Raw genomic sequence first — 26,843 nt, 5'->3', positions numbered from 1 at the left:
TAATCTAAAAAAAAAAAAAATCCGGAAATCACATTGTATGATTTTTTTAATGATTTATTTGTAAATTACTATGGTTCATAAGTAATTGCACCCTTGAGATAATCGGTGCTAATATTTAGTGCAGAAGCCGTTGTTTGCAATTACAGAGGTCAAACGTTTCCTGTAGTTCCTCACCAGGTTTGCACATACAGCAACAGGGATTTTGGCCCACTCCTCTACACCAATCCTCTCTAGATCTGTCAGGTTTCGGGGCTGTCGCTGAGCAACACAAAGTTTCAGCTCCCTCCAAAGATTTTCTATTGGATTTAGGTCTGGAGACTGGCTCAGCCACTCCAGAACCTTGATATGCTTCTTACGCAGCCACTCCTTGGTCATCTTGGCTGTGTGCTTCGGATCATTGTCATTGGAAGATCCAGCCACAACTCATCTGCAATGCTCTGCCTGAGGGAAGGAGGTTGTTGTTGAAAATGTGACGATACACGGCCCCATTCATCCTCTGTTTAATACAGTACAGTCGTCCTGTCCCCTTTGCTGAAAAGCACCCCCAGAGCATGATATTTCCACCCCCATACTTAACAGTAGGGATGGTGTTCTTGGGATGCAACTCAGCCTTCTTTTTCCTCCACACACGACGAGTGGAGTTTGCACCAAAAAGCTCCATTTTTGTCTCATCTGACCACATGACATTCTCCCATGACCTCTCTGGATCATTCAGATGGTCCCTGGCAAACTTTAGACGAGCTCGCACACGTGCTGACTTCAACAGGGGAACCTTCAGTGCAATGCATGATTTTAAACCATTACACCGTAGTGTTGTACTTACAGTAGACTTTGAAACTGTGGTTCCAGCTCTCTTCAGGTCATTGACCAGCTCCTGCCGTGTAATTCTGGGCTGATTTATCACTTTTCTAATCATGAGTGATGCCCCACGAGCAGAGATCTTACATGGAGCCCCAGTCCGAGGTAGATTAGCAGTAATGTTCAGCCTTTTCCATTTTCTACAAATTGCAGCAACTGTTGATTTTTTCTCGCCAAGCTGCTTTCCAATTGTTCCATAGCCTTTTCCAGCTTTGTGGAGCTCTACTATTTTGTCTCTGGTGTCTTTGGAAAGCTCTCTTGTCTTGCCCATGGTAGCAGTTGGATTATGATTGCCTGTGGGGTGCACAGGTGAAATTAGTGAGCTCAAAGGGGTTGTAGGTGCGTGGTTACTCGTGGGGAAAAGGTGGACTTTTTTTTTTACGGTGGACTGAGAGCTCTTTGAGAGTCAAAATTATTGCTGATTCTCAAGGGTGCAAATACCTATGAACCATAGTAATTTACAAATAAATCATTAAAAAAATCATACAATGTGATTTCCAGATTTTTTTTTTTAGATTATGTCTCTAAGAGTGGAAATGCATCTATAATAAAAATTTCAGATCCCTCCCTATTTTCTAAGTGGGAGAACGTGCAAAATCAAAAATGTACATTTTGCTGTTTTTGACAAATAATAGGCCATATTTAACCAAAAAACAGCATGATTTATAAATTTATATATTTTTTAAAAAAATGTGAAGCCGCGAAATTAGAACCACGATGTGGCGAGGGCGACAACCATAGCTTTTTTCCTCCAGAGCTTGGGTTATTTACTCATTCACAAAACCAAGAACAGTCATGTTAGCACTGATGCTAATGCTAAGCCATTTAACACAGCAACAGGGACACCTCAATACGAGTTAATTAAGTCAGTTTGCCTGATCTGTTATGGGAAAATTAGTTTTGAAACATGGCCAAATCTGTGATTGTGCACAACTATTACTTTAGCGTAAAATTATTACATTCAGTATTGTTGCGTGAAAATGCATAACTGGCGTAGCTCACATTCTAGGACTTCATCAATAAATTTAAGGGTTTCTTTGGTAATCACCCAATGGGCTTTTTGCTGCCATTTCTCATCATTCTCCATATCAACTAAGATAATCTACTTGAGGGAGCCCTAAACATTCTTCTACAGCTTTTATTTACGACATGAAACGTCTGATGAAGGTCACTTGAATGTAATGGACCTATAAATTTACCGTACGAGTCCCGGAGAGCCGAGACCTGTCGCGTGGCCCACCTTTATTTCATGCTATGTTATTTTGCCTGCTCCGTTTTAATCACAGGGGGGGCTTTTGTGGGATCGCTCAATAAATCCCGCAAAGAGTGAAAAGTGAAATGCACACTTTCTTAAAAAAATGAAAAAGTGGGTGGGGAGGTGGGAGTCTCCTTTCATCCCAGCAGCTGGAGTTAAGGCAAATGTCACCCTGGTGATCTTGACACGCATTAGCACTTCTTGTTTATTAATAAGCACCCAAAGGTTTTTACCATTAATGAGACAGCTCTTAATGAATGCTGTTTAATTGGCACCACATGCATTCATTAGCTTTAAACGAGGAGTGCAGGGAGGCTGAATCATATTAGAATACGAGGAAACACATCAAAGCCTGTGTACTTAAATAGGAAGGCAAGTTTATCGCAAACATTCGGCCGCCATCCGCCTCTGCGCTCTCTGCAACTTTGCACCGCCATCATTCATAAAAACAAGACAACACTAAAAGAGGATTACTAGGCAAACATTGTATATGGTAGTCATGCTTTGCTACCCGCTGTGCTCTCATGTGCTGTATTATACTGATAAGACGTTAATAAATAATTCTGTTTTCCAACTCTAAATTTAGCTGAAATGATCTGAGTGGAAAGCAAATTAGCTTCTATTTCGTGTTAAACAAAAATCCCATTTAACCGCTGTGCTTTGCTGTAAAGCCATAGAAGAAGAATGAGTGTCTGCCTCAAAATAGATCAGATAGATCATAGGAGTATTAATAAGCATGAGCGTATTATGGTGCATATTAGTGATGTTGTAAAAAAGCATGGAACTGAAGTTACGAACACCAGCGTCAAGCTTGATAGCAATCTAGTCAGAAATTGCACCAAATGTTAAGCAAAACCAACCAGCAACACGCTCCACTAATATGGCCGACCTGCAGTGACACACTCCACAAACATGGCCGACGAGCTGCAATACGCTCTATAAAAATACTTGAAATGCTACAACAGGTTCCATAAAAAAGGCGACACGCTGCAACAAAATATAAAAGGCCAGTATGCTGCCTCACATTGCACAAACATGGCGACATTCTGCAGGAAACTGTTAAAACAGGCAAACTTCACAAATATGGCCGACATGCTGAAAGAAGTGTCACATACAATTCCACAGATATGACTGACGTGCGATGACATGTTCAGCAAACATGCTGTAAAACGTCCCACAAAAATGGCTGACATGCTGCAACACCCTCCACAATCACGTTTGATGTGCTGCAACGCACTCCTCAGACACTAAGATGGCTGACATGCTGCAGTAACCTCTAGGAGAATGGCTGACATACTGCAACCAACTCCACAAACATAGCCGCCCATATGCTGCAACACATGCCACAAAGATGGCTGACATACCGCTTTAACCTCCATGAGCATGGCTGACATACTGCAACTCACTCCATAAACATGGACGCTCATATGCTTCTACAGACATCACAAAGATGGCTGACTTGCTGCAACATGGTCCATGAGAATGGCCGACATCCTACAACACACTGCACAAACATGGCCTGCCCACAAGCTCCAATGCTCCACAAACATGGCTGACAAAAATGTGCTACAACATGTTCCACAAACCCACTGTAACATTGCTCCACAAACATGGCCGGTGTCCTGCAAAAAGCTTCACAAACATGGCTGAGAAGTTGCAGTGTAACGCAGTCCACAAAGAGGCTTTCAAGAAAGTCCACAAACATGGCTGACATCCTGCAACAAGCTCCACAAATATGGCCCACAGGACCAGACAGAGATGACTGATGCTAACATCCGCTTGACTTGAAGCCATTTTGACTTGCTGCGTGAGCACCGCAGGTGTCTTACCTGCTCATGTCCTCCTGCATGTAGAGTGAGAGCAACTGCTTGGGGATGCTGAAGGACAACGTGCACTCCTCCATTTGTTCGCGCACCAGCATCCACTTGTTGTCCACCGTTTGGAACCTGTAGACTTTGCATACCGGGTTGGTGAACACTGTGAACGACAGCAAGGCATAGCATTAAAACGCACAAAAATAAAAGCGCTGCTGGCAAACTAAAAGACAAGACAGACACCAGGAAGTCTAGGAGAGCTGTGTCTTCCACTGCTGTTATTCAACTTGAACAGAGTCCCAAATAAAGACACACTGTCCTGTCAAGTTGCTCTATTTCCATTTTAATTGCAAGTTTACTGTATAAAAGACACATTTTTTGGACATTTTTCCTGCCGTCTTCTGCCGTCTTCCCCATTAAGCCAATTTAAATTGCCACACGTCTTGCTGGTTTCTAAAAAACGCCAGTCCAAATGTCGGCAGCAAAGAGGGAGAGCGCTAATACTCTTATCTGCACGCCAGCAGCAGGAGCCGAGGAAGCCACGCGCCTCAAACGCTGTGTACCGCTCCTGCTGCAGTCAGACGGGAAGTCAGTCAATAAGTCGGCCACAAGCGTCCACTGTGAAATGAAACTGGAGGAATTCAAACGAGCAAGTTGGACATAAGTGGGAGGTAGGCTGATTTAGGCTGCAGCTTGAAAAAGTACAACGCAGTACTGCACTGCAAGACAGTGTACCATGCGGTAAAAATATGCATTTACACTCCTTTGCATTATAAGGGTGACCATATTTGGGCATGTAGAACGGCCAGTGATCAATGAACCATGTCCAGTATGAGACCAATCACTGATTGACTGATAACACCGTGACGAAAGTGCAGCCCAGGCTCCATTTTGTGTCGTCAGATTGCTTTTTATTGACCCTAGGCATATTAAAATACAATGAATTAATTATAAATGAGAGCTACTATTAGATATTACACTGGTTTGTGTTGTCATGTATAACATAAAGCTAAGATGTGGATGTTTTGTTCAGGTACCTTAGCATCAACAGTAGCTTTTTATTGGAGTTCCATTCCGGACCCACGAACTATTGGCAAAACTCCACGGGTAATTTAGACGCCCATAAAAATGCATATTTTTGACACACATTGTCTTCCTGTGTGTATAAACCTTCTGCAGGGAAAATAAAATTTTATGAAATTAAAATTGAATAAAGTGATAAAATAGGAATACATTGTTAATAATAAATACGAATAAGTTAGGCTACATATATATATATATATATATATGTGTGTGTGTGTGTGTGTGTGTGTGTATATATATATATATATATATATATATATATATATATATGTATATATAAATATGTATATATATATATATACAGTAGACGCCCCTACAATGTAAATAATCCGTTCCGAGAACCTTAATGATATAGGGTTTGTATGTTATACGAAGCGTAAAATACATGTAAATAGCCTAATCCGTTCCAAGATCTTCCCAAACTCACCACCTTTGGCACTTCAAAATATTCAAAGTCCACAAAATATGGTGGGAAAATATAAGAAAACGTTAGCATAAACATAGTAGAGTAACATTCCAATAGAAAATAAGGTAATAAATAAGATTACTGTAAATGAATGAAACTGAAAAACAAAAACAATTCTACTGTTCACGAGATGTCTTGATCAGGAGCACACAAGTGGAGGCAGCAAGGAGGAGGAGGACTAGCCTTAAAGAGTCTAAGAGTCAGCTGGTCTCACAGACGCACACGCACTACATGATAATGCTGTGTGCAAAATTTTAATTTGTAACTTAACTTAATTGTTTAAGTTAGTTTCAGGGCGACTACGAAGAGGAAGGAGTTTGAAGGGACAAGCCTGTCTCTCACACAAACGCACGTACGTGCTGTATAACTCAGCCAATGAGATGAGAGTGTAGGCGGTGCCCCGATAATCAACCAATGAGATGAGAGCGGAGGCGGTGCCTCGAAAATCAGCCAATGAGAGTGTGATGCGTCAGAAGGCGTCACCAAATGTTAATCTGAATTTACACCGACTTGAGGCATTAATAAAGTTGATTAAAAAAAAAAGACTTGCACTGACTTGACGCTTTATGTTATATGGAATTTCTTCTGTAATACGAAGCAAAAACTTTACATAAATTCTTTACGTTCAGTGGAATTTATGTAAAAGGAGGTTTATGTTATGCTAGGTACTACTGTGTATATATATATATATATATATATATATATATATATATATATATATATATATATATATATATACACACACACACACACACACACACACATATATCAGTATATAATTTACTGGTGATTATTCTTATTTCCTATTTTGTTTATAAATAATTACCGACTTAGGGTGAGTAAGATTTTTTGACGTTTGACGTTTTTTGACAAGAAATCAGCAGCTTTGCAAGGCTGCAAATGTTGACTGGCGAGTACCCGATGAGCCACTGTATTGACCTACTGTACACTGGATTTTAGCATCTTTAATGTGCAAAATGTAGCAAAGTGGCTCACACGCATCCTTTCATTTTGCTATATGCAGAAATGTTTGGACACATTTTCTCCTACGTGAATGATGACAACATTCAGGATAATTTGTTTGCGGAACGACAAAGATTGTTTGGCCTTGGTGGGGGTCAACTTTGACCTGTTTCCTTTGTGCAGTGAGGCTTTGTCATCACAGTTTGTTTGTACCTAATTCTAATCTTGTGTCACCTTATATGAGGGGACAAAGGCGGAAGTGAGCAAGCACATATACAGCGCTTAATGATATGGCAGCAAAAGTTCATGAATTTATTAGCGTTATTATTATTTATTAGTGATTTATTAGCGTTTGTGCTTGAAATGCTGTGTTTGTCGAAGAGGACAAAATAAAACATGTTGCAAGACCCGCAGTATCTTAGATCCACGCTGCTGAAGTCGCCAGACCAAGAAAAGTGTGATAAAGTGTGTGTAAAAGAGGGTGTGCGCATGCGCATGTCTCTGTAAAAAGAGTATTTGGAAGTGAAGTAAAAGTTACAGCCTGACTGCACTACAGTGTATGGGTGCAGTCTTACTTCTGTAAACTACTGACTGTTCTTGAGCACTTCATTTTTGTAAGTTGTCAATATTTATTTTTCTAACATCCTGTTTCATTCCACTTAGTTGGTGGGTGTTTTTGCAAACCTTTATTTATACTGTTAGTCACAATTATATTTTATGAGATTATTAGCTTGAATAGAATGATATTTGAGTGATGGACAGTTTACCTTACTAGTGTGTACTTATTAAACATTGTGTTTGTTTTTATACATTAAGGTCCATTTTGTGTTGAGCTGTTTAAAAAAACAAAATGTTTAATAAACAAAAATGTGCATAAAGCAAACATATTATTTAGTCTCACGTTGATAGGTGTATTAAAGATGTTAAAACGATCTTTAATAAGCTTACACTTATTATAGATAAAAACTTCTATCTGAGATGAATTATGAGTTATCTATGGACAAAAATGCAATTAATCACGATTAAATATTTTAATCGATTGACAGGCCAATTTTAAATGTTAAAAATCAAAGTTCAGACTAAAATCTTAATTATTTTTAAATGAAAGGCTTCAAGAAATCATGAAAGACAAAGAGGGGCTTAAAAAGAAATAAACATAACGGAGACAGAGAGACACTTGCTGGAGCAGATTAAAACTCGCCCCACTGCCGCCGCCATTGCTCGTCCTTACACCTCTTTAGAAAATGACTTCCTGAGATGTCCCCCCCCCCCCCCCCCCTTTCTGCATACATGAAAGGTAATAAAAGTGGAGGACCAAATTGCAACTGGTGAGGTTGGCTGCCGGGATGCATAGCACCGTGACGGGCTGCAGATGTGCACCTGCAAGCGTCTGCTAATCGCCATGACAACAAGCCTTGACGTGTTGGGGGGTGGGGTGTGGTTTTCTCTCACTGCTGATGGAGTGCTTTCACTCCTTTCTAAATGTCACTTATGCCCCAAAAAGGCCAAAACATCCCATTTTAATTGAATGGTGAATTAAAAAATAGTGGAAAGTCTGGCCCCTAAATGAGTTACCTAAAAGGGCACCTCAAGTTTAATTGAATTAAGGGCAATATTGTGAGACTTTTAGATGAAGAAGGATGCTCAAAATAAAAATTTAACAGACAAAGACATAACAATGATTTATGCGTGGACCCCTGCCATGTATCCCACCTGGGGATGCCCTGGATGAAAAGTTTTCTTTGTTGGAATCAGAAAACACATTTCTATTTGGGCTACCATAAATGCTGCAATTATGTTTATTTACTTATTTACCTAAACCGCAAAGTGGTCAGTTGGAAGCAGGCAATAATTGGAGAAAGGTTGTTCGAGATATTTTTTTAATTGAATAATGGATTTGGAGTGCATGAGAAAGCAGGATGGAAATAGTATCTCTATTTGACCATATGGTCATTTATTAACTCGTGCAAAAAAACGACAGCAAGAGGTTGCCTCCAGCCATAGCTGTTTTAAAGCAGATGTTTTTTTGACCCAGCGCTAACAAGAGAACCTGGTGGTTATTTGCTTAGCTACATGCACAACTATAGGGCACAGTTAACTGAATACAGGCATTCATTGGAGCATTTACGGTAAATGTTGTCACGATCTATGTGTTAGTCTGCGTGACAGTTTAGTGTGTTTACACTTTTAAGCCTTAGTTCCTGTTCTATGCTCTTATTTTGGTAGTACTTCCTGTTTTGCCTGGTGTGTGTCCGCCTGCTTTGCTTTCTTCTTTGTCTTGCACCTGTTGCTAATTTGAGTTGTCCTATTTAGTTCAGGTGCGTGCATCTTTCTGTGTTGTTGCATTGCGTTCGTTCCTTTGTTCGTTCGTTCCTTTGTGTCGGTGTCTGTGTAAGCCTGACACGCTACTGCAAAGCGTTCTTTATCGAGTTCCTGCCGCTGCGCTGCAGCCATCATTAAAGATAAGTTTTCCTGCAACGAGTGCCTGCTTTCTGCATACTGGGGTCATCGCCACTATGCCAAGAACAAGACGTGACAGAATGCAACAACCAGAAGAAGATGACCTCGCAGAGAGCGATTTCTGGACCTGGCAGATCCTAAAGGCTATGGAAGAGGAGTGCACAAAGTTCTCTCCAGAGGAGCTGGAGGACATGGTGTGGGGACCGGACGGCACGCTTGTTCCTATGGCGTGGGTGTACCCGGGACCCACCAAAGGCACATCTGACCATCCACGACGCCAAGGCATGTTTGGACCGGCTCCAGCTAGAGGTTCACGGCGTAAAAGGGTGAAGCCACGCAACTCCTCCTCGCCACGCCAAGCAGAGGTGCAACTCCCTCCTTGTAATGTTGCTGAGTGCCGGCTGATTGCTCAGCCCATTACGGTCCCCGCTCAGCGTCAGCACGACGAGCTCTGGCTGCCCCCCTCCTCCGTTTCTCCGCTTCCCACGCAACGTCAAGAGGAGGTCAGTCTCCCTCAGATTCCCGCGTCCCGAAGCTCCGAGCTCCAACTGCTCTCCGTTGTTTCCAAGTTGCTTCCCAGGCAACGTCAAGAGGTCAGTTCTCCTCCCACCCCTGCACCTCGGCTCAAGAAGTGTCAGACTCACCCTGTGCCCACTCCACGCGGTGTGAAGTCACAGACGCCGCTGGAGCCCACACCACACAGCTTCCAGCTTCAGTCCCTCCCGGTGTCCGTGCCGTGTTGCTTGAAGTCACAGACGCCGCCAGAGGCCACACCTGGCTGCCTCAAACCTCATAACCCCCCCGTGCCCACCCCGCGGCATTTCAAGCCCATTCCAAGACCACGCCTGAGGCCACCTGCAGTTCCGTTCGGGAGGTCAGAGCAGGTGGAACTCCTGACCCACCTCCAAGCCCCCCTCCTCCCTTCCCTGGTTCCGCCGATGGCAGTGAACGGCGTCTGGGATCCGCCTTCGGAAGGGGGGGCTAGTACTAGCAGCTGTGAGTTGGACGCACAGCTAGCTCCTCCGTCGGCAAGCCAAGACGCACAGCCAGCTCCTCCGTCTGCAAGCCAAGACGCACAGCTAGCCCCTCCGTCTGCAAGCCAAGACGCACAGCTAGCTCCTCCGTCTGCAAGCCAAGACGCACAGCTAGCTCCTCCGTCTGCAAGCCAAGACGCACAGCTAGCTCCTCCGTCTGCAAGCCAGGACGCACAGCTAGCTGCTCCTCCGTCTGCAAGCCAAGACACACTGCTCACTTCTGTTCCTGCAACACTGGACGCAGGGCCCACTTGTCCACATTCAAGCATGAACGCAAATCTCAGTCCTCCACCTGTAAGTCAAGATGCGGGGCTCACTGCGTTGATAAGAGACTCACAGCCCACTCCGTCTGCTAGCCAAGACGCACAACTCTCTCCTGCTGCTGCTAGCCAAGACACACTGCTTAGTCCTCTACCTGGAAGTCAAGCTGCAGGGCTCGTGGCAGCAAGCCAGGAACAGCAGCCCGCTTCGCCTATTCCTCCTTCTTCGAGTCCAGAGGACGAGACTCCTGCATATGTTCCGCCTTCAGTTCCTGTCCTGGCGTTTCCCACACGTCAGCCGGCTTCGCCTGGAGTTCCCGTCCTGGCGTCTCCAACACGCCACCGTGCCCCAACTCTCGTTCCTATTCTGGCATCTCCCACGCGCCAGTTGTCCTCTGCTGAAGTCCCTGCTACTGCTCAGCTCTCCTGCCAGCTCCGCCAGGCTCACCATCCTGGCCGCCCTCCGGAGAGGTTCCGCCACTCACTCCGCCGGACCTGCCGTTCCAGCCGACCACCGGATGGGTCCCAACTCCTCTGCCAGGCTCACCATCCTGGCCGTCCACCGGAGGGGTCGTGCCGCTGACCCACCACCGGTCCTCCCACCACCCATCCCTCCTTTTTTCTTTTGTTGTGACTTTGGACTTTTCGGACGTCTAGAATCCGTCCTTGAGGAGGGGGTACTGTCACGATCTATGTGTTAGCCTGCGTGACAGTTTAGTGTGTTTACACTTTTAAGCCTTAGTTCCTGTTCTATGCTCTTATTTTGGTAGTACTTCCTGTTTTGCCTGGTGTGTGTCCGCCTGCTTTGCTTTCTTCTTTGTCTTGCACCTGTTGCTAATTTGAGTTGTCCTATTTAGTTCAGGTGCGTGCATCTTTCTGTGTTGTTGCATTGCGTTCGTTCCTTTGTTCGTTCGTTCCTTTGTGTCGGTGTCTGTGTAAGCCTGACACGCTACTGCAAAGCGTTCTTTATCGAGTTCCTGCCGCTGCGCTGCAGCCATCATTAAAGATAAGTTTTCCTGCAACGAGTGCCTGCTTTCTGCATACTGGGGTCATCGCCACTATGCCAAGAACAAGACGTGACAAAATGTTATAACTATCTTTTTATGAGATCATTTTTTAAATAGTTTGAAACTGTACTTTTGTATAGATTAGTACCAAACAACATCTTAAGGATTATATTTACAAAAGTACAAATAGGAAGCTTAAAATACAAGTAAAGTAAATAGGAGAGAAAAAGTGTTAACAAAAGGTTTATATACAGTGGTGTGAAAAAGTGTTTGCCACCATCCTGATTTCTTATTTTTTTGTAACACTTAAATGTTTCAGATCATCATACAAATTTAAATATCAGTCAATGACAACACAACTGAATACAAAATGCTGTTTTAAAATGAAACTTTTTATTATTGAGGGAGAAACAAATCCAAACCTACATGGCCGTGTGTGAAAAAGTAATTGTTATGAAGTGATTGTTATGAAGTCATTTCTCAAGCTTTGGGACTCCAGCAAACTACAGTGAGAGTCATTAGCCACAAATGGCAAAAACATGGAACAGTGGTGAACCTTCCCGGGAGTGGCCGGCCAACCAAAATGACCCCAAGAGCGCAGTAATGACTCATCCAAGTCACAAAAGACCCCACAACAACATCCAAAGAACTGCAAGCCTCACTTGCCTCAGTTAAGGTCAGTGTTCATGACTCCACCATAAGAAAGACACTGGGCAAAAATGGCAATAAGAACATTAAGGCTTGTCTCAATTTTGCCAGAAAACATCCTGACGATCCCCAAGACCTTTGGGAAAATACTCTGTGGTCTGACAAGACAAAAGTTGAAACGTTTTGGAAGGTGTGTCTCCCATTACATGTAATGTAAAAGTAACGGCGCATTTCAGAAAAATAACATCATTCCAACAGTAAAATATGGTGGTGGTAGTGTGATGGTCTGGGGCTGTTCTTCTTGTTCCTCGACCTGAAGACTCGCTGTGATAAATGGAACCATGAATTCTGCTGTCTACCAAAAAAATCCTGAAGGAGAATGTCAGGCCATCTGTTTGTGAACTCAAGCTGAAACCAATTTGGGTTCTGCAGCAGGACAATGATCCAAAACACACCAGCAAGTCCACTTCTGAATGGCTGAAGAAAAACAAAATGAAGACTTTGGAGTGGCCTAGTCAAAGTCCTGACCTGAGTCCTATTGAGATGCTGTGGCATGACCTTAAAAAGGCGCTTCATGCTGGAAAACCCTCAATGAGTGGGCCCAAATTCCTCCACAGCGCTGTAAGAGACTCATTGCAAGTTATTGCAAACGCTTGATTGCAGTTGTTGCTGCTAAGGATGGCCCAACCAGTTATTAGGTTTAGGGGGCGATCACTTTTTCACACAGGGCCATGTAGGCTTGGATTTTTTTCTCCCTTAATAATAAAAAGTTTAATTTAAAGAGTGCATTTTGTGTTCTGTTGTGTTGTCATTGACTAATATTTAAATTTGTCTAGTGGTTAGCATGTTGGCCACACAGTGACAGTCAGAAGATCGGGAAGACCTGGGTTCGATTCTCCCTTGGGGATTTCTGTGTAGATTTTGCATGTTCTCCCCGTGCGCACGTGGGTTTTCTCTGGTACTCCGGTTTTCTCCCACATTCCAAAAACATGCATTCGGTCAATTGGCAACTCTCAATTGTCCATAGGTGTGAATGTGAGTGTGAATGGTTGTTTGTCTATATGTGCCCTGCGATTGGCTGGCGACCAGTCCACGGTGTACCCTGCCTGTCGCCTGTCAGCTGGGATAGGCTCCAGCATACTTCCGCTACCCTAATGAGGAGAAGCGGCATAGAAAATTGATGGATGGATCTGAAACATTTAAGTGTTACAAAAAAATAAGAAATCAGGAAGGTGGCAAACACTTTTTCACATCACTGTATACTGTATATTTAATATTTAAAAAAACACTTACCAAAATTTAAGGGCTATTCATTAAATAGACAACAGCAATGCATCCTACGGGTCATCCCGTGATCATTTAGGACAGGCGTCACCAACGTTTTTTCGAGAGCTACTTTTAGAAAATGAAAATGGCATTTTTGTAGAAATGATTTTCTTACCTTATTTCAACCCAAACAAATGAAATATGCTTGTTTTACCAAAACATTCACAAAATGCTGGTATCCACAACTCACATTTTATGTTCCAGAATGCATTTCTTTTTAGTGTTCTCACATTATTAACTGAAAACCTGAATGAAAAGCAGGCCTGTGGGCGCCTCATGTGGTCGTGGGGGGCTACCTGGTGCCCGCGGGCACTGTGTTTGTGACCCCTGATTTAGGATAATGACTATGTAATGTCACATCATCAGTTTGCAATATTAGCTGAAATACAGTAATTAACTGAAATATTGTAATTTCTTATAACACTGAATCTTTGAGGAAAAACATGGCAAAAAGTTTCCGAAGTTGAAGAGTTTTATGAGTTGTGTTCTATGCAAACAAAAAAAATATGAAAAAGAAAGCTGTGAACATATTGGTATAAGGAAGGTGACTTGTACCTGGTCCTGTCAGGAGCCGGTCTCTGTCGATGCAGCTGTGGGACGCAGAGTCACACACCAAGGGACTCTGTAAAGGACAGAAAATGTAGCTGATATGAACATATTTCAATGGTTTCAATAAAAAATACACACGTCCCTAATGAAGAATAAAGTGAGTCCATTGAAATGAACCACTCAGAACATTTTATTCTGACCAGCGGCCTCGCAGTGCAATCACATAACGCCCCGCCGTGACCTCACTGATTGCCCTGAGGCAGGTTGCTCATTACCAGTACCACCATCAAGACTCCATTGTAGTTCTCCTTCACTTCAAAATACTAACAAAGGGAGTAAACCTCTTCAAAGCTGAGAGGGCAGAACCTCAATCAGGACCATTTTTACTCTATGTTGCACGTCTTGTTTATACATGTGCAGAGAGTGTGCATGCTAGCCTCTTTATTACATTACATTTCACATGCACCTATAGTCATAAGCCGTTCCAGCAGCGCCACACATTAGAAACCTACACCATCAGGACAAAAGTCTCGGGGCAGAAAACCCTGAAGTTATTTTGAACATATGCTTCCAAATGTAAGGGAACAGTGTAGGGAACAACGTGACAGTGCCCCAGTGCACAATGACAAGCGGTGACCAAAATTGTGGAATTTTTTTTCACTCAAACGTCTCACAATTTATATTGAAAGGCACGGTTTGAAACACAACATGAGGTGCAGTGGTGAGACGTTGTCCTGTCTCTATGGCACGCTGTTCTCCAGCAGATATCTGCAGCTGTATGTCAGCGGGACGGCATGTTAAGTCCTCACTCGATGCCCTTCCCCTCCTGATTAAGCTTGACAAAGTTGCCCATAAACATGGCACACATCCCATTTTTGCCCACGCATGGACCTGCGAACCAATGTAAACAACTCTGCAATTCACTTTTGGGTCCCGACCCACCAGCTGCATTAAAATATGATTGGATGAATTAGAGGTTGAAAAACTTGAGAAGCCCGACCTAAAGCCCATCAAACACTTTTATGATGAACATTTGAATTTGACCAAAAATCAGTCAAACGAGACTGAAAAAAATAAACACAAACATGCATGATATTACGCAAGAAGCCAATGCAACTTACTTGTGAGACAAGTAAGAATGTTAAAAAGTGAGATGTGAGGCCCATATGTGAATTTGCCTTTGTCAGCGATCACTAATGTATTGTTTCACCTTAATATTAACAGCGTTTTTTTTACACTTGCATGACAAGTATTGATGTTAAAATGTGACTTAAACATTGCCAGGACCATTAAACCTTTTTTAAGGTGGCCACAGGTGGTGTAGTGGCGGCAAAGGCAAGTTGCACACCTGATTTCAACTTTAAACTCAGCTAACTGGGCCAAAAAGCCCTCTTCCACAGACAGAACTAAACTCTAACAATAAATATACCTGGCATCCAGATCCTATCCATCCCCGTCTGACAGGGTTTTTATGTTTGTGACGCTGGAGAGTACACGCTCATGCATTACGTCTGCTCTCCTCTTCACACAAATAGTGACAAGCCACAATCTTTGCGGCTCTGTGGCAGCCATGAGTCATTAAACAGGGTTAGACAGGCAAAACTGTCACAGGAAAGAACCATAATGACTAGTTGGCCTCATCCATCAAGATGCACGGCTCGGCAAACTGATCCCAAATCAGACTTCCTATCATATAATAACACGGAGGAACATTTCCGGCTGAGATGTCGTGCAGGATAAACATGATAAGGAGGAAAAAGGCCGCAGCTGTTAAAGAGGGTCCTCCGTAATTGTCAACGTGTGTTTGATGGGCTCATGATCAAAGGTGATCACCTTGTTTTTCAAAGAGGTCAGACACATATTCATGAGGGACACACTCCATCACCACTTTATGTAATTTCTCCTTAACAGAAAAAAACACACACAGAGTCTCCTCCCTAACGAGAGTGCGTCCTTGCCTCAGTGGTCAAAGTGCTTGCTCATGTATGAGGAGCAGGGTTCTAGACCCGCTCCACTTTTGAGAGACCAGGCACTCAAACACTCGCTTTTGATGTTGCGGTTTTTCAAGACGGGATGGAGGAAAAACATCTTCTGGGAGACACACACTATGTCAGACAGGTGTGGACAAACACAGCTCATAGGTGTGTCACGAGATGAGACGATACTACGTGAACAAGATTTTAACTTTACTTTTAAGAAAAGTACAATGAAGAAGTATAACAAATATCTGACAATATATTGCAATCTACTAATTAAATTTCTACTACGTCACACTCTTCTGCACTCTGTGTGTATGTTATTTATCTATTATCATCCCAGGCCTCGTGCCCACAACAGTTTTTTTTCTGGATTGAGAAATCTTGTTTTAATTTCGCTAAATCTTGTGATAGCCTTACACATTAGGATTAAAGCTACAGACACACAAAACTGCATCTTCTCAGTCGGGCTTACTAAAAGCATTCTTAATTCCAGCATCAAAGGCGAGACAACACACTTCCAGTACAATATTGTGGGACCTCTGACACCAATTAAATGAAATGGAACCTTTAGCAACATGAAATTTGGTAGGAACGACTATTAGGAGTAGATGCAATAAACGCATTTTGGTGTAAGCATCCGAGCAGTGCTACAAAAACGAACAAGTCTTAGACAATGTGCATAATCGCTAACAAAGTCAACACATGTATACTAGACACAGGGCCGAAGCTAAAAAGGTTTTGTTTAAAACCTTCGCCATAGGATGTAGACGGAGCATGGTGACAAAGTATGCCTTGCCTAAAAAACTATTAACAAATCTCACAATTCTACCACTTTTTGCCCATTTTTTCATCTGTTACAACAGAAACAACACACATATGGAATGTGTAGTGACAACCCACATATGCACACATACACCGACAACACACACTCACCCTTATGCCTGCATGCACAAACACACTGGCCTTTATCAATTTCTGTCATGTCTCTCATCTTCTGCATCACAAAACAGCACATGCACACACATGCGCACACACGCACACACACAACAAAGAAGATGACAACAAACAGCAAAAGTTGTGCCGTGACACCACACACACACACTGACCCAAACTCAAAGACACAAAGAAACTTCAATATTTTTTGCCATGTCTCTTCCTTCATCTTTTTGCAAAAGATACAACAAACACACGCGCAAACACACACAGTCACAGACACACACACACGGGGCGACAGATTCATCAAGGCGATGTGGGCAGATTGTCAGTGACACTGTGTAGCCTGGCAGGGACCCTCCTTTCACCAGCTACACGAATGGGCAGAACCAAAAGTCAGTCAGCCATGTAGGAGCCCTCGGCCAATTATATAAGACAGCGATGCGCACACACGCGCACACACACACACACACACACACACACACACACGCGCATGCACACACAACAGCAACAAGAGCCTTGGGAGTTGTGCTGTTTGGTGAAAGAAAAACACAAGTTTGTTTTTCATTTCCTTGTAAAACCTGACGGTGGCGCTGCAGAAAACAGACACAATGAAAAGTACCTACGACGTCATTTCTGGTGTGGCAGCATCCCATTAGGAATATCGCAAATGTCTTTCTTTAGAGATGAGGTGAGCGCTTTGTATGAGATTAACACACAAACACGCACACGCACACACATTGCAAATCCCAGAGACGGTCCTCTAATCTCATTGGTGGAGTGGACTCAGAGGTGGTATTAAAGGCTCCTACCTTCTGGGACGGTACGTCAGTGGTGATGTGCTCCGCCTCCTCCATTTCTCCCATCCTCAGACGACTCACCACCACAGTTCCAGCTGCACACCCACCATCCGATGACCTGAAAACGGAGAAGCGAGCACAGTTTTAATGTGAATAAGCACAACTCTCTGTCCAAGACATACATGTACCGGTAATACAGACATCCCCAGAGTTGTATGATACTCAATGACTTCGAGAAAAATAGTTGCTAAGGCTTGCAAGTGCCCTTGCAAATACATTTTGCTTGAGGGCAGCCATGTTTTTCAACCAATCCTGCTGAAATTGTACACACATGTGCTTGTCAGTCCACTAAAGGTGAGTACCAAATTTTGTGGTGATTCGTCTAAACACCCTGAAGTTACAATGGATGTTCTGTAGAGCGCAATGACTTGTGGCACTCCAACTCAAACTTTGAGGATTTGACAACAGCGCCACCATGTGGTGTTTTTGTCCGAAAAATAATAGCACTAGCAACACAGTAGGGGTGCATGTGTTGACAAATTTTTGCCCTTTTGTGTGCAGCGGTACAGGAGTAGAGGGGTACACAGTCATGTGAGAAATGAGGACACCCCATGTATATGAACAAAACTGTACAGATTGTAGGAACGACCTTTTCTGTTCCCAGTGCACAAACCAAGGTCAATAAAAGGCTACATCTGGATGAGTTTGGTGCGGAAAAACCTTCTGGGCGAGCTCAAACAAAAACGGTGAGCCAACAAGGTTGTCTTTCAGGTGAGCTCTGACATCAGAATTTCCCATAAACATACACCTACTTTCCTGTAGATGTATTTCTTGTATTGTGACTGACGTGTAATCTCATCAATGACTGCACGAATGGTAACTAAAACAGAAACACAAGCCACTTGTACAAAGGAAATGTACTGCTGACTGAGGTAATGGAATCCTGGACATCTGCTATGTCCTGTAACTCCAAGTTGCCCCATTACTTTTGCAGAGAAAGCTTGTGGCATTATTAATTAATAGACTGAAAAGTGGTGATGGTGAAGAGCCTGCGTCCTCCATAGGGATGTAATGGCGCTGAGGCAGGGGGTGCGCTCCATATAACGATGCAAACGGCCGTCTAATAAGCCCGACGATGTGCTCCGACGGATATCAAATTGATACTACGGTTTTCATATCAGCCCCCTTTCCTCCCCCCGCCCACCCATTCCTGGAGTCCTGATTGAGACGCTGATAGAAAATCTATCGTATTTGCGCCAAATCCGACGCTGTGAATAAAGAAAAATGGTCCCCCGGTGTCTCTCGGCCTAATGTGTTCACTTCCACTCCAGCCGGAGGAAATATCGCATGTGGATGTGTTCCAGTCGGTGATCAGGCAAGACAGGTGCGAGGGTGGGGGAGGTAGAGGGAGGACAAGAAGAGGGAAAGGATTGAGCTGAAGTAAAATAAAAAAAGGTCTTAAAGCTAATCCATCTTGGCTAGGGGAAATCACATTGCACCCAAGGGACAAGAGCAGACGGGGAGGAGACTCGTTTGGGGAATTTGAATGGCGAGGATTGAGGGGATGATTTCCAAAAATTGTCTTTGATGTTTATGAAAATAAGTATGTTTTGGTTTTCTTTAAACACTAAATTGTCAATGATGTTTACAAAATCTTACTTAATATTTGTTGAAGATGAGATTGCCCTCAATGTTTACACAAATGCGTACTTTTGGCTGGTTTTAATACACTATTGTATTGGATGGTTTTGAAAATGCTTTGTTAGTTATGCTACATATTGACAAAAAAACATACATAAGGTTTGTTGAAGACTAAGTTATCCAACTTATTTAAGAAAACATGTATTTAGAGTTCATTAAGACTGAATCGTTTATGAAAAATGTGAAAAAATTTGTTGAAGACTATATTGTTTTTAACGTTTACAAAAATGTATACTTTGGGACCGTTGAAGACTCAATTTAAATTGACTCGACTGATACTGACTGAATTGTCTTTGATTTTTCAAAAACATGTACTTGTACTTTTTATCAAAGACACAAAATTGCCTTCATTGTCTACAAAAACACATACGTAAGGCGAGACAAGAAATTGCTTTCAATGTTACAAAAATACATACGTTTGATTAATTTATATATATATATATGTTAAGTTGGTTAAAGACACACAATTTACTTGAATGAAAATGCACACTTAATCGTTTAAAGCACAAAATTATCTTTAATATTGGCAAAAATGTGAACATTAGTTTCATTAAAGAGTTTGTTTCCTTGAAGTTGTCAAAATTGTCTTTGATGTTTACAGAAATGCATCAAATTTTCACTGTTTACTGACACACAATGTTTAGGCGCACACACGGTGAGTTCCTTGAAAGTGACTCGGAATCTGCCTTAATGGTTACGAAAACATGTATGTTATATTCATTGAATACGACATTGGCGTGAATGTGTATAAAATGCGTACACTAACTGTATATTATCCATGTGGTTTAGGAACACACATTGTAGTTTCCTTGAAGACTTGAAATTGGCCTTTACGATTAACTACAATATGTTCCTTGAAGAGAACATTAGCGTGAATGTGTACAAAATGCGTACGCTAGGTTTGCTGAACACTAGTTTCATGGAAGACTAAATCATCCCTTGATGTTTGCAAACACAATGGTAGGTTTGTTTATGACTTAACCGTCCTTGGCCTTTATGAAAACATGCGTGCAAAATGAATACTCTTAGCTTCGGCGCTTAGAAAAACATGTGCGTTTATGTTTATTAACAGCTTTACATTGTCTTGGATGTTGGCGAAAACACATACGTTAGTTTCACTGACAACTCTATATCGCCCGCATTGTTTAAGAACACACGATAGCTTGTACGTCATGTCCGTCGAAGACAAAATTTGCCTCAATGTGGAAAATGCATACGCTAGGGTCACTGAAGACACTAAATTGATGTCAGAGTTTACAAAAAAAGTACATTAGGTTGATTTAATTCAAATTGTTTTCAATGTTGATGAAAACGTGGGACGCCTCAGTTGATCCAAACAAATATCGTTGTCTGCCTTATGAATCTAATCAGCGTCCCTCACTAGCCACCTGTCGCATTGTTTACTCTTTCAGCGTCACCGCCCTCCCCCGCATAGTTTGTAAAAAGTCACCCTGACTTTGAAGAAATGCCGCCATGCACATCTTGGAGAAGAAGCCAGATTAACATTCAGGGGTAGCTCTCCCAAGGCAAACCCCTGCTGATGTTTTTAGACGTCTCAATCCTCTAATGCCAGCTTGTTCTGATTTGGAGCCAAGCATCAACTAAAAAGCATCTGTTGGCAAATTAAACTCCCAAGCAGCTTGTTTCGGGTGGCCGATATAATTTGATTTAGCTCGTCTTTAATGTGACACAATAAAAGACCAGAAATATGAACAATAAAGATGTACTGTAGATGTTCTCATGTCCTCATAGAATGTCTGCTCTGCAGTGGCACGCCCTTCCTGCAGTGTGATTTAGCAAGTTTAAAGGTTCTAATAAATGTCCACTTCACTTGCTCCTTGGCTGGGGGACAAGACACATTCTAACAAGACTGTGAAGGATATACTGCGGCTTACGGGTAAGCTAATGCTAGCACTTGTGTTTATATTTCAGTCATTTCTAGCCTGGTCCAGTGTTTTTTGTATCTACTTGGCTTTCACCTCATCATAGATCTACAAAAACCACGGCACATTGCATCAGTCACATTTTTATCCAAGAGAAGATTGATGGCAATGCGGAGACCTGTGTTTAATACGGCAACGTCCAGGTAAGCTAATGTTAGCATGTTTGTTTATATTTTGCTCAATGTCCTTTAAAATGACATCTATAATAACGGTGGACCAGACAGCAACGACTCTCGTGTTGTGTAAGTGCTAGCATCAGTGCTAAAATGATGGTTTATAGTGGTTGTATACTTAATTGATCAGACAGACAGGTCATAGCACAAACAAGTATAGCGTATAGATAACCACGGGCTAAAGTTAGCGCATATGTCATTAGCTTAGCGTCTTTAGCTTGTGTTGTCGTCGCTCACAATTGCATTACTGGCTTGATAGTGAATTCCATGTAACAACATCCCCCACATGAAACAACCTTTTTGCTTTCATGTGTGAATCGATTGCTAATTAGCAGTGAGCAACAAGTGAATCACATGGCGCATATTTACTTTAAATTGGACTATTTTTAATAAAATAACTGCAAAAACCATGCCACACCAGAAGACAAGGAGACACATTTTTATCCAAGAGGAGGCAGCAAAATGGACATTGCGGAGTATAAAAGTGCAGTGTGCAGGGGTGCCCTAACTTTTTCCAGCGAGGGCCCAATGCTGAAATATGAAAGAATGCAAGGACCACCTTAATATGTTGGAAAGCAAAAGTGTGTTAATAGTATCAACATTGGGATTTGCTCTTTTTTTCCCCCATTTTGTGTTTTTTTTAAATTTTCCAAACATTTCAACTTTCTTCATAAATCATCTTAATAAGAAATGTTCTTGTCGTAATATTATGGCTTTATTTTGATAATATTATGAGTTTATTCCCATTATAACTCTTTCTCCAACCTAATATTTCAGAAATGAGAACCTTATTTTGTTTTGTTTATTTCTTATAATACAACTTTTTGTCTTATTTTTTAAACTTTATTCTCATAGAATTATGGTTGTTTTATCCGCAGTCAGGAGATCTGGAAGATCTGGGTTCGAATGTCCACTGGGCATTTCTGTGTGGAGTTTGCATGTTCTCCCTGTGCGTGCATGGGTTTTCTCCAGGTGCTTAATTGGCAACTCCAAATTGTCCATAGGTATGAATGTGAGTGTTAATGGTTGTTTGTCTATATGTGCCCTGCCATTGGCTGGCGACCAGTCCACAGTGTACCCCGTCTCTCGCCCAAAGTCAGCTGGGATAGGCTCCAGCATACCCCCGCGATCCTAGTGGGGACAAGCGGCATAAAAATGGATGGATGGATATATAAATGTCTAGGCCATGAGAGAGTTTTACTTTTTAACATAGCTCAGTGTTATAATAGCCTGAAGACACCCATTTGTTCAGACTCTGTTTAGAAGTTTCTAGATGTTTTTGTGACAATAGTGAACTTTCTTTATGTGACTTTCCAGCATTCATGCTCGATTGTCCGATTGTCAAACACTCGCTCGTAAAATGCTGAATTATTTCATGGTGACAAGAGAGAGCCACATTTTCAAATCGAATGGCACCCAGCCAAGGCCAAACAATCTTAAAGATGTCAGCCTGACTTGTTTGAAATATAAAGGATGACTGTTTTACTCCAGTCCTGTAGGTGGCAGTCATGTGCAAAAATGTAAATCAATACCTAAACCAAGGTAAAATAAAATGCTTACACAATATATATATATATATATATATATATATATATATATATTTTTTTTTTTTTTTTTTTTTTTTTACCACTATATCTACTAAAATATGAGATATACATCTTAAAATAAGCAAATAAGACTTTGCTAATTTGCTTGAAACAAGTAAAATCATATTTCCATTTGTATTGTTCTGTTGGTAGATTGTTTTAAGTACAATACAGTCATTTCGTTTATCACGGTTAATTGGTTCCAAACCCGACTATGATAAGTGAATTTCTATGAAGTGGGATTCCTTATTCGTAAATGGAATTCAGTCGTCCCTCATTTATCGTGGTTAATTGCTTCCAGACCTGACCACAACAAGTGAATGTCCGTGATGTAGGATTGAATATTAAGAAATGGAATGTTTTCATAGTTAGAGCATAAAAAAACTGTTTATGACCTTGTAAATACATTCTTTTCCCCATTATTACAGCCCCCATATGAAAAAACACCCCTATAATCACCTTTACACTTGTATTATCCAATATAATAAACAGAATAGAAAATAAGGAAAGACTCACGTTAGCATTGACAGTGGACTTCCGGGTGGCTATTGTCTCATCAATGTAACGTGACTGATTAATTAGGTTAAAAACAAGTGCAGAATACGGTTTATGGTTATCACTTTATTAAGAAGGAGAGAACACATGATTCAAACCACGATAGTGAGGGACGGCTGTATTTTCCTAGTTAGAGCATAGAAAACCTGTTTATGACCTAAATATGGGTTTTAACATACTTGTTTTAACGTTAGCAAAGCCCTCTAGACATAACACTATATTCACCTTTCCATATGCATAACCCAACATAGTTGATATAATCAGAGAAAATAATCCATTTAAGAGATGAATAAAGCTCGTACTCGTATGTTTTGTAGTATGTGTGTATGTGTTCCAGCTGTGTGGATGACAGGAAGTGACGTCGGGGGCTCACAGTTGCCACAGCTGTAAACCGTGTTGTTATTCTGATTATTATTATCATTATGATGATTGACGATCATGAGTGGACATTCCAGTAACGTCACTGACACCTTGTGACCAGTTTAGAATATTATCTATCACAATTTGAATGCGTCTTCTGAATGCCTCATATGAATGCCTCATATTCGCCATTTTTATGTTTGAAAATTAGCTTGATTGAATTTCATTTATTTAGCTTAATTTAGGCAAAAAATACGTAACATTTGCTTAAATATGCATATTTCTGACTAGTAATAGGCCATATTTAACCAAAAAACAGCATGATTCATTTATTTATTAATGCATACATTTTGGAAAAACCGGGATAAAGTGAAGCCGCAAAAAATCGAACCGCGTTGTGGTAAGGAACGACTCAACATGTTATATTTTAGTACATATTACTTAAGATTAGCAAATTGGTGGAACATAGCAAGAAAAAAACATCTTCAAATGAGTTTATTTGTTCACATATTAAATCTTGCTTGGATCTTTTGCGGTGCAGAGCAAACATTTTTCACAATGCAAGTGGACTGTAAAGCCAACAGTAAAAAAAAACAACTATTCTTTAATCTTCACCTCTTTTTGGATCCAAATTAAATGGGTTCTTCTTTCGTCTATGCTGCCGCCTTCCACTGAGTTTATCGGAAAGTGATTTAAGTTTTTTTTGCCTAATCAAGCTCACCAACTTGTTGAATAGTTTTTGTACGCTTAGAAATGTATAAGCAAGCACCTTGACAGTGAAAAACCTCTTACTCCTACTAAAAATTATTATGATTTTCAATTTTCAATTTTGAACCCTCAGCTCGTATTTTTATTGGCCCTTGGCATATTCAGTAAATAAAATTCATATGCCCCCGCGACCCTAATGAGGAGAAGTGGTATAGAAAATGGATGGATGGATTCATGAGTTACATTATTACAGTATACATTACACTCATTTGCTTTGTCACCTATAACACAAAAACTAACAAGCCAACTAGCTTAGAATATATTGCCCTAAATTGGATTGGTTTTGGCATCTTTACTGCACAAAATGTATCAAAGAGGGCCCCCACATCTGTCAGTTTTTCTCTATAGTACAGCCCTAGATGGAAAACGTTGGGACAGCCCTGGTCTACCAGCTTGTGGGTTTGTGGTCCACTTTCCTGTACAAAAACATGTTGATGCGTTCAAATTCAGAGGGAAATAAAGGACAGCATAACTACCTGACAGATACGAAAAAGACACAAAACAACATGGTTCAGCTTCAAATTAAAAGTATGTAAATAAGGGTTAGCTATTTGGGGGATTTACCCCTCAAAAAGAGTCCTTCACATTGTGATGCCTGAGGAAAGGGAGTGTCCAGAGGAGAAAAATAACAGAAAAGGTTGTTAAGATGCAGCACAGACAGAGAATGCTAGAGCTCTGCAGTCTAGCACTGAAGGGGTATAGTAGATGGGATTCTTGACCCATATAACGCTGCATGCTAAATATAGCTGAGGACAGATGTTGGGACGGGGACCCATGGTCGTGATGCGGCATGCCGAGCTTTCCCAGCGTTACGTGGGCCAGACTTGACTTGTCGTCATGTGACTCTGCCGTAATTGGACAAGTTCTGCAAATAACACAATGACTTTTTTCAAAAAGCAAAATAGCAGGCCTCATAAAAAAAGGAAGACAGCTACACAAACCATTCATTCCACTGCTTCCAAGTGTGGTCCCTTACTGTGATTCGAGCCATAAATAGGGCCCTATGAAATCCGTACTATTTTTCCCCAATTGCGTAAAATATTTTTCCAAACTATGTTTTTGTCTGTTTTATACTTATTTTACATATGTTAGCTGACTTAGCGTCTTTACCTTTGGAACATGTCTTGGTTGCTGGCAACTTTATCAGTGACTTGAAAGTGAATTACATGTCACAATAGAAAGGGGAGTGACATAATTACATAGCATTTTATAAGGTTTATTGCAGTCAGACTTATTTTTAATACTAGTCAAATACAATTGGCAATTCTAGGGGGACTCATGAAGCTGTAAAAGTCAAATGTTCCATATTGTGGCTTTATTACGTGAACAGAATTTGATCTGGAATCGTATAAAAGGATAAGAAGCACTATTTTTTTCACTGTTGGAAAAAACTACTGTTGGACACTGTTGGAGCAAGCAAAGACAATGGTTTCTTTCTGTACCTTTAGCGAGTGTGCAATAGTTTGGCTCACAAGAAGATTCAGATATTGTACACTTTTTTTTTTTTTTTTTTTTTTTTTTTTTTTTTTTTACAAAAAGCTGAAAGGCAGTTCCAATTCAAAACTGTAGGGTTCCTACAGTTGCTTACTGTTGCTTTATTGAGTGAACAATCCTTCAGGTGAATCGAATCATTAGCATTTAGAACCACTTAAAAAAAAAATTAAAAAGAAAAAAGATTGTACAAAATAATCCCACAAAAGAAAAAACTTGAAGGGGGACCACTGGGACTAAATTGTTCCTTTTTGTGCCTTTAATGTGTCGTTAAAGCAACAAGTGAATGAGATTGTGAGCGTACAGAATTTAGTGTAAAATTGTACAAAAATGTATGAAGTTGATTGCCACCTATAGAGCAAAACCCAAAAATTATTCCCTGTGGCTGGTTTAACAAGCAAGCCTTTTGAAACGAGACACCTTCAAAGTTCCACGTCATTTGGATTCGATCCAAGGTCCAAAGTAGTTGAGTTCAAAGTGTCGCACGCTCCCTGAATGAAACATGGGACGTTTCCAGTGTTAATGCTACAATTACAGTCTGCAGCTCGGAGTCTCGTGCGTGGTGGCTCGCTACGAGGCTGAGCGCTAAGTGGCGATCAATGCCAATTCAATGAGACGATGGCCGAGTGGCGGAGGGGAGCTGCTGACTTGACGACCTTCACGGCCGCACACTCAATGAATAGCACATCCTCAACACTTAAAGGGCTTGGGAGGGTTAAAGCAAGCTACCGTGCGACGTCACACATTGAGAAGAGGGTAAGTGTCACCTCTAATGAGCCGGCGAGGCCTCCTAAATATTTTTCCACAAACAACATTTTGTCTCTGTCAAAC

The 26,843-nt window shown here is 41.5% G+C and overlaps 1 protein-coding gene across 4 annotated transcripts in view; it reads right to left on the bottom strand.

The window, feature by feature from the left end:
* Positions 1–26,843, bottom strand: part of inpp4b (inositol polyphosphate-4-phosphatase type II B) — a 234,838-nt gene that overhangs the window by 72,876 nt on the left and 135,119 nt on the right. For all 4 annotated transcript variants that reach the window (XM_054780107.1, XM_054780106.1, XM_054780108.1 and 1 more), the window contains 3 exons: positions 17,448–17,553; positions 13,730–13,796; positions 3,943–4,090 (listed from right to left, as the gene is read on the bottom strand). In XM_054780107.1, coding sequence (XP_054636082.1) covers positions 3,943–4,090; positions 13,730–13,796; positions 17,448–17,553 — 321 coding nt within the window. The remainder of the gene's footprint in view (positions 1–3,942; positions 4,091–13,729; positions 13,797–17,447; positions 17,554–26,843) is intronic.

Source organism: Dunckerocampus dactyliophorus, chromosome 6, assembly GCF_027744805.1.
Source record: "Dunckerocampus dactyliophorus isolate RoL2022-P2 chromosome 6, RoL_Ddac_1.1, whole genome shotgun sequence".
Lineage (NCBI taxonomy): Eukaryota > Metazoa > Chordata > Actinopteri > Syngnathiformes > Syngnathidae > Dunckerocampus > Dunckerocampus dactyliophorus.
This window is presented reverse-complemented; position numbering and strand designations above follow the sequence as displayed.